The following is an 8786-nucleotide window of genomic DNA, read 5'->3' as shown; positions in this document are numbered from 1 at the left end:
TAACTTCATCTTAGGACTGAGAAATCAGTATTAATTGTATTCATCTTGAAAGTTTATAAATCGTTTATAATTGTAAAAGTCAGCGTGTTTGACTTTTCTTTAGAGGTTTGACTTTGACTTGTCTTTATTAGTTTGACCATATAAATATGGTTAAGTCTTTGTAATTAAAAAAAGAGAGCTTATTGTAAGATTTACATACGTATTGAGAGGTTTGACTGAAATATAAGAAATGAGATCTATCGCTGCATCTCTAAAATGAAATAGGCCACAGAGATGGATATCAACACTGCCTTTGTGATTGCTGAGGAGGTCATTCAAAAAATGGAGAAGGCGGCTTCCAAAGTTTTAAAGCGATTAAAGAAGGCTCCCCTTACTACTTGTAAGGCAGAGGCCACTAAAATCCATGACGATCAAGGAGGTGATGACCATGATCGTCATGAGGGGGAGAAGAAGACAGAGGAACCAAAGAAGACAACCTCTGCCAAACCACTAAAAATAATGGATTCTGCTGCTGCTCTATTTTCTAAAGACAAATCTCCAGAGCCTAAGGGGAAAGGCAAGGGTAAAGCGGTAGAGGAATCGCCACAGAAGGGGTCAAGCTCTGAATCGCCAGAGGAGATCAATGAAGAAGAGTATGATGACCCAGATCTTGTTCGAGCTTTAAAGGCGTCTTTGGCAGAGGCACAGGCGAGAAAAGGGCAGAGCTCATATCCCCAGAGTTGGAGAAGGCTCATCTTCCAAACTCACGAAGATACCAGAAGAAACGTCCACGGGTACGTTTGACGCTTTGGTAGGAACTGTCAAGCCTATCCTACGAGAGGGGTCTAACCAGAGGCCTATACTAGGAGAAGAATCCAGAACGCCAAAATCTGCCATGATGGGGAGGGTATCTGAGATACTTGAATCTATGAGCAAGATTCCTACGCAGAAGGTACGCATAGAGCCCGTAACCACTGTTGAGGTGATTCTGCGGTGGCGTTACTCAGCTGTGGACACAGAGCCCCCTTATGACCCAGAGCTTACAGGAATGTTCTCTGCCATTGCAAAGTTCCACTTCTTACAACTCACAAGGCCACCAGAGCAGGTCTTCTTAGAGCATGTGATCACTTCTCTCGAAACCATATCTCCGTGCACAATGCTAAAGAAGACCGTGCTATACACTCAATATATGGTAAAAAGGGATGACGGCAACCTATATACTTTCACAGATGCTGACCTCCACAACCTGTGTGTATTTGACCTAATATTCCTTCACAAGATATTGAACAAATACATGGAGAGGAGGTCAACATATTCATTTCTCTCAGAAGGCTGATTGAGGTAATGCACGCTCAAGTCAAGTTCTAAAGCCAGAAAGATTTCGACATTGCGATGAGGTTGGCCCAGCCAGAGCTAAATATTTCCCCTCCAAATAACAGACCAAGTTGGCTGCTTAGATTTCATCCCAACACCATTATCCACAATCCCATATTTGGGTTTGTATTCCTGGACAAGGATGAGATTCTAAGGTTTTTAGATCCCAAAGAGACGCACAAATATTCAACAGAGTCTCTTGAGTGGGTGTTCAACCTAGTGGTGACAGAGGTGCAGAAAGGGCATTTAAGGGCGGATGAAGTAAACAACCTTCTGGAAATTATCAAGTCTGATCTGCAATTTGCCATAGATGACTATCCAGACTCTGCTATGGATTAAATCTCTTGTAATAGTATAGGCCTACTCAACATTTTCAATTTGTTCATTTATGTAATTATTTTTCAGAGGATGAGTTTAATCACCTCTTGTATTTTTTCATAAGTCAATTCTTGCACCCATTTGTTCAAATTTACTTTTTCATACTTAGGGGGAGATTGTTAGCTCTGTTATTCACTTCTTGTAAAAGTATGAAAAAGTATTTTGCAAGTCTTGACAGAAGGATATCATCCATAGAAGACAACAGAGGACTAACGACAGAAGCCTTATATTCGAGCAAAGTGTGACGATACCTCTGATGTCTCTCACAGAGGTTCTGGAAAATGGTCCTCTGTCAATAAGAACATACAAGTCAATTACAGCAGAGCCTCTGAGATGGCTCATAGAGGGTCTGCGGATTTCGTCTTCTGTGAAGATCCTCTTCCAACTATTTTTCAAAGGTTGTTAGCTGCATGTGCTTCTCACGTGACTAGGACTTAATAGACTTTATTTGGACGGCTTAGATGATTTCACGCGTCTAAATCTTGTCAGTAAGGTCGTTAGGAACTTGTATAAACAGCTGCTAAGGCCTTTGTAATCACTGTGCTTCCGTATTGTAAACGTCAATTTTCAATTGAATGAATTGAAAAACCTTTGAAGCTATTCTCCTGTGTTCATCTTCTTCATCATCTTAACTGTGTGTTCTTGGTTTTATTAATCTGTTCTGTTCTTATAATTGTTTTTGCTGCACTTTAATCGTTTTAGAGTTCAATCAGAGTAACAGATCAATATCAAAGCTGAATTTACAGGTCCAACAGATGTAACTCAGACATTCTCTGAAATCTCACTTCACCGTCATAGTCTGGGAATATAAGTCCTAACTCAGGTTTGAAGTGCACAGAGTTGGGAACATAAGGACCCTTCGTTGGCAGTAAGAGATTTAGCATAGAGAGGTCTAGCTTTTTCGAAGCCCTCAGGACTTCTTCCAAGGAGAAATTGTTTCATGTTCGTTCCTTAGGGATGGTACATCATTAGGGCTTGAAGGTCTTTTTCTTCGTCCTTCTTTCTTCAGCGTAGGCACTTCAGGGCTGTGACATATATGGACACTTTGTTGATCAACTTGTTGATAAGGTCTTCGATAATCGTCTTATGTCTGGACTTCGAGTGCTGAATGGCTTGTCGAATCTCCAGGCATTTGCTAAAGCCATATTCGCCAAGATAAGAGGGGTACTCGGTCACGACCTCGAGATTGTCCCTGGTGATGAGCATGGAGAGCGGCATCCCACCGTATTTTGATCATCCTCTGATGTTGAAGCTCTTGATTGGGTGACGGCTGATTCTCTTATTAATACTTGATTCACTCCAACACTTGTCCCGTTCAGCTTCTGCAAGAGATAAAAGCTTAGCCTGGGCCTGGACAGCGGTCACCTTCTTTTTGGACTTTCTCTTAGGAAGAACTTTGGCCAGCTTTAAGATGTCCTCAATCTGCTTCGTTTGGATTTCAAGTTCTTCCTCAGCTCTTAAGGCTTCGAGTCTTTCAGCTTCTCTCAGGAAGTCGAACTCACCACAACTAGAGGTACGAAGAGGGATTTTTACTCTCGTTTGGTCGAGTGAGTCTCTGAGTTGAGTCATCTGCTGGTCGGTAGGAGTGCTGGGGGTAGGGTTCTTAGGGACCCATTCTAGCCGACTGCAGGTAGTAGAAGGTATCTCGAGTTGATACAGTGAAGTGATGACTACCTGAGATGAGCAGTCTTCATATAAGGATTGAGTAGTTTGGAATAGTACCTTTAGGTTCTTTTTTTCAGCGACGCCTTTTTATTTCGACTTAGGGCCCTGGTTTGCTTCAGGTGCAGCCTCTTTCACCCCTTGCTCCCCCTGGGATGCGGAATCCCTAAGGGAGATGCCTTTCGTGGCACCGACAGGTCTCTGGTACTCAATCGTGATGTTGTCGTCATCGTCGTTTTCATCGTCTAGGTCTTTGCCAGTGTTAGGAAGGTCGGGGGACTCATCATCCTCTTCATCATCACTGTCTTCATCATCCAGATCACCAGCATCTGTTGCAGAGGTGACTGTAGGATCATTGTCACGAGCTTCAGCTCGGGCGGCATCAACATCCTCAACTACGGGAGCTGCACAAGAAGTTGGAGAGTCATCAGCAACGGTAGCTTCACCTTCAGCTTCAGCCTCAGCTTTAGTCGCTGAAACAACAGCAACAGCAGCATCGGAAGGACCAGCTTCTATTGCTGTCTCCCCCTATTTGACTACTATTTTAGAGTAATAGCCGAAGAAGTGGTCAACTGTGTGAATTTAGAACTTCATTAGTTCCTCGAGCTTGGTTAGAGCATGGGCCATTATGACATTGGCCTCACGTGCCTGATATAGCTGGTAACGGTCATCAGCAGTGAACGACGGTTCAACTACCAGGATTGGTTGTTGCAGAGCAACCAAGATTTGCTTCATGACGTCTCTCTACTGTGCAAGGTGGGAAGTTTAAAGAATAAATATCGACCTTATAGTTGTTTGAGAAGAAGGTCGAAGGATTCGAGAGTTCTTAGACTTCTTGCTAGCAAAGTTCTTTTGGCAGAAGTTCGTCAAAGATTTTTGTAAGTGTAAAGGAAATATGAGAGGAAGAGTCTCATATTTATATGTAGAATAAGAGAGAAAAGAAATAGGAGAGAGGAAAATACGACTGTTAAGGAAACACCATGATTAAAGAAATGACACATTGTCATCCATTATCGCGTGTGTCAGACTTTTACGCGCGTCTCAAAGCATCTCGTATTGAAAACAGAGAATGTCGTCATAAAGATGGTTCACTAACTATTTCTTTTAAAACGTTTAAGGTTAAGAAATTCAAAGAGTCACATTCAATGATAAGATAATCACTGAATAAAAACCTTTTAAAACATTTTGACCACTGAAGAAGAAAAGCTTCAGTGATGGTTTTGTTTTAAGAACTGAAAATAACTTAGAAAAGTATATTTTCATAAAAACTTCAGTGTCTGTGATAAGAAAATCACTGAAACTGACATTTAAAAACATTTATATCACTTAAGGTAGAAAGGTTCAATGATCATTTTAAGTTTAAGAAATGATAAGTATAAAAGAGATATACTTTCATAAAAATGTTCAGCGAACGAAAGAATCACTTAAACAAACTTTTAAAACGCTTTGATCACCGAAGAACTGAAAGCTTCAGTGATAGTTTTAAGTTTCAAGAAAAAGAACAAGTATACATACCTTTGAGCAGTAGATATATTTACTCAAGAGTTCAGCGATAAAGTTAGAGCCCTGAATTATTTCACTTACTGATTGATGTCTATAGCTGAAGAAAATTATTCTTCAGCGTTTAGCATCCCTAGTTCGCTGAATCATTTTATCATAGATCATGTAATGAATGGTGATATTGAACTTCACTTTGTTCCAACTGATGGGTCAGGGATGGGGGATGCTAAACGCTGATGTTTGGTCTTGGAGTGAAGTACAGGGTTGTTTGAGATTGCAATAGCACTGATGCTATCATAATAGATAGGAATCTTTGAGAACTGAAGATCGTAGTCCTTCAGCTGGTTTTTCATCCAAAGAATTTGGGCACAACAACTTCCAGCGGCTACATATTCAGCTTTAATGATTGATGTGGACATTGAGTTTTGCTTCTTACTTGTCCAGCTCACCAACTTTCCGCCTAGAAGGTGACAACCTCCAGTGGTGCTTTTCCTATCAAAATAGCAACCTGCAAAATCACTATCCGAATAACCTATTAGGTCAAAACCTGAAACCTTAGGGTACCTGTTGGTCCCTTGAGGGTCTACAAGATAAGTAAAACAGTTTGTAGAAGAGGGGATGAATACAAACACAATATTTTTCAAATTTAAAATGTATATTGATAGAGAAGATCAATACAAATTTTACAAGACTGTTTGCCAAAAAATAAGGTAAGAAAACCTATCTAAACAATCTTTGGTTACACACAGATTCTTAGCAAATGAGAAAAGAAATGCTGTAAAGAAAAGTTCTTTTACTTAAGCTCGAAAATGCTCAAAGTAAGAATTAGGTTTAGAGAGTGAGTTGCGCGCACTCTGCATGAAAAAGAAACACTTCTATTTATACCCAATGCATTAAATGTTCATTTAATGCAATATGGTAGAGTTTGAGTGCGTGTCAAGCCTTAAGAGGAAGGTTTGTCCTTTGCTACAGTGAATAGTACAAAAAGCACTATTCATGAGTAGACATCCTTACCTAAAGTTGGTGGGCAATAGAGTCGATTAGTCACCTCCGTACCGTACTAACTATTAGAAAGGGTATGGTTTTGTTCTTTGTGTGCATAAAAACAAGACAACAACAATCGTGCTAAGCGAGCTTCCTTTGATCGTTGAACGCTGGAATAACCTGGAGGTCTGTTCAGCATTCGCTGATGCTTGAGCAGTCTTCACACATATGTAGACAGGCTTGTAATCACTGAGTACTGCTTTAGATCACGTACTCGCTAGTCTCTAATCTTCAATTTCATTCTTCGACATTATCTGAAGGTTCTTTGGTGTGAGTGTTGTCTTCTTGAAGTATCACTGTCTCTGATTGAATTACAATACAAAATTTTCAATGATCACTGAACAAGTTCAATGATGATTGCTGGAACTGAAAAGACAGAAACATAAATACAACGTACAAATGAAAAGGGATTATCATCAAATCACTGAGAGAAATGATCAACAATCTCCCCCTATTTGATGATAACAAGACAACATAAATAAATTTTCTTATCAAATAATAGTAAGGAAAAGTTACATATAAAGTACATGTCCCTTTTTATTATTTTGGGATCTTTTTCAGTGAGTCAGTCTTTGCTTGAGAATTTTCCTTAAGTCATATCTAAGAGAAAATTACAAATATGGAAACTGAAACTGAAAGCTTATTCACTGACTAGATTGTCAGTGAATGTAAAAAGTAACACTGGAACTTGTAGACTTGTATCTCTATTACTTTTTTCAGGGATCTTTTTCAGTGAAGTACATGAAATAATCATTTTATTATCATTGTTAATATTACAAGTAGTTCAATACATGTCTATTACTTACGGACTATAAGATTAATCACTAAAATTAGACATAGTAGAAAAGTTTTACAAGGAAAAGTAGACTGTTATTACAAAGAGAAACTATTCTAGAACACTTCGATCTATGTAGCTAGGTACATCTTCACCAAGGTTTCTTCGACGTAGGCATTCCCTTTGTATCTTCAGATCTGCGACTTTTCCAAGCATACTATCATCTATCCAGAGCAAGAGGTAAACAAGATGACCCATTGGACATAGATGTAGCTCTGACATTCTCTGAAATCTGACTTCACCTTCATAGTCAAGGAATATAATTTAAAACTCAGGTTTGAAATGCACATCATTGGGTGTATAGGGACCCTTATCTGGCAAGTCAAGATTCAGCATAGAAATATCTATACTCTGATGACCCTTCAAGACTTCATCTAAGGAGAACCTTGTTTCATGTTCGTTCCTTAGGAATGGTCCATCATTAGGATCAGAGAGCTTGAGTTTCTTCTTCCCACCTTTATTTAGAGAGGGCCTGTCAGGGACCGCGACATACCTAGACATCCGTTTGATGAGATCGCTGATGGTGTCGTCGATAATCGCCTTATGTCTTGACTTGGATCACTGAATGGCTTGCCTGATCTCCATCCATTCGCTGTATCCATATCGGCCAAGGTAGGAAGGGTACTCGGTGATGGCATTGAGATTGTTCCTGGTGATGAGCATTGAGACCAGTGTACCACCATCTTTTGAACGTCCGCTGATGCTGACGCTGATAATTGGGCGGGGATTGATTCTCTTTTTCAGCTTTGCTTCGCTCTACCGCTTGTCCTTTTCCACCAACTTCAGGTTCTTCTCATGCTCAGCTTCTGCAAAGGAAAGAACTTTAGCTTGGGCTTGGACAACGTTCACCTTTCTCTTGGACTTGCTCTTGGGGAGAATCTTCGCAGCTAGTGACTTGGCCACCTTTAATCTAACTTCAGTCTGCTTCTTCTGAAGTTCTAGCTCTTCTTCAGCCCTTACTGCCTCGAGTCTTTCAGCTTCAGAAAGGAAGTCGAACTCACCACCACTAGAGGTACGAAGAGGAATTTTTACTCTAGTCTGGTCAAGTGACTCCTTTAGCTGAGTCATCTGCTGGTCGGTGGGAGCACTAGAGACAGGGTGATTAGGAACCCACTCCAGTCCACCGCAGGTGGCTGATGGAATTTGAAGTTGATACAAAGAAGTGACTACTACCTGAGAGGTAGAGTCTTCAAATAAGGGTTGTTGAGGATATTAAACAATACCTTCATGTTCCTTTCTTCAACGACTGCCTTGCCTTTTGACTTGGGGTCCAAGTTCCTTGATGGAGCAGACTCTCCTTCCCTTTGCTCCCCTTGGGATGCAGAATCCCTGAGGGTGACTCCTTTGGTGGCAGTTGATGGCTTTTGATAATTGATGGTAAAGTCATGTTCATCATCATCATCATTGTCACCATCAAGGTCACTTTCGGGGTTTGGGATGGTAGGTTCATCATGTTCATAATCATCATCATCATCATCATCACCAGCAGCAGCGGTGATGGAAGGAGCATCATCCCTAGGGATGGCATCGACTACCTCAGCTGGTACAACTTCGGTGGTCGAGATTACTAGAGCAAAAACCGCGTCAGCTCTAGGTGCTTTAGCTTCAGCTTCAACTACAACAGATGTTGGAGCAGCAGCAGGATCAGGAGCAGCAATAGCATTGGATTGTCTAGAAGTGTTGGACCTCATCTCCCCCTCTCTGGCTAAGACTTGGGAGTATAGGCCAGAGAGTTCGTCCAAGTGCTGATGCTGGAGAACCATCATCTCCTCTAGCCTTGACAAAGCACTGGCTAGAATTGTCGTTGCATCACGCGTCTTATTGAGCTGAGCGCGATTATCGACAGAGAAAGAAGGTGGGATCACTAGAGCTGGTTGATGCAGAGCATCCAGGATCTGTTGAAGAAGTCCCGTCTGCTGATGGACGGGAGGCTAAGCATCATCAGCCCTGCTGGAGAGAACATCAATGGCTTCAGTGTTGGCTCGAACAACTTCTTGGAGAGTCAGGAGGTGAC

General features: G+C 41.1%; 1 protein-coding gene across 1 annotated transcript; it reads right to left on the bottom strand.

The window, feature by feature from the left end:
- Positions 1-3483: 3483 nt before the first annotated feature.
- Positions 3484-8463, bottom strand: LOC112504489 (trigger factor-like). The gene is made up of 4 exons (XM_025108428.1): positions 8308-8463; positions 7996-8133; positions 4042-4137; positions 3484-3921 (listed from the first exon to the last, which is right to left on the bottom strand). The coding sequence occupies exons 1-4, from the start codon at positions 8461-8463 to the stop codon at positions 3484-3486; spliced, it is 828 nt and encodes a 275-aa protein (XP_024964196.1).
- Between the last annotated feature and the right edge of the window lie 323 nt (positions 8464-8786).

Source organism: Cynara cardunculus, unplaced genomic scaffold (assembly GCF_001531365.2).
Source record: "Cynara cardunculus var. scolymus isolate 2C unplaced genomic scaffold, CcrdV1 Un_Scaffold_5764, whole genome shotgun sequence".
Classification (NCBI taxonomy): Eukaryota; Viridiplantae; Streptophyta; class Magnoliopsida; order Asterales; family Asteraceae; genus Cynara; species Cynara cardunculus.
This window is presented reverse-complemented; position numbering and strand designations above follow the sequence as displayed.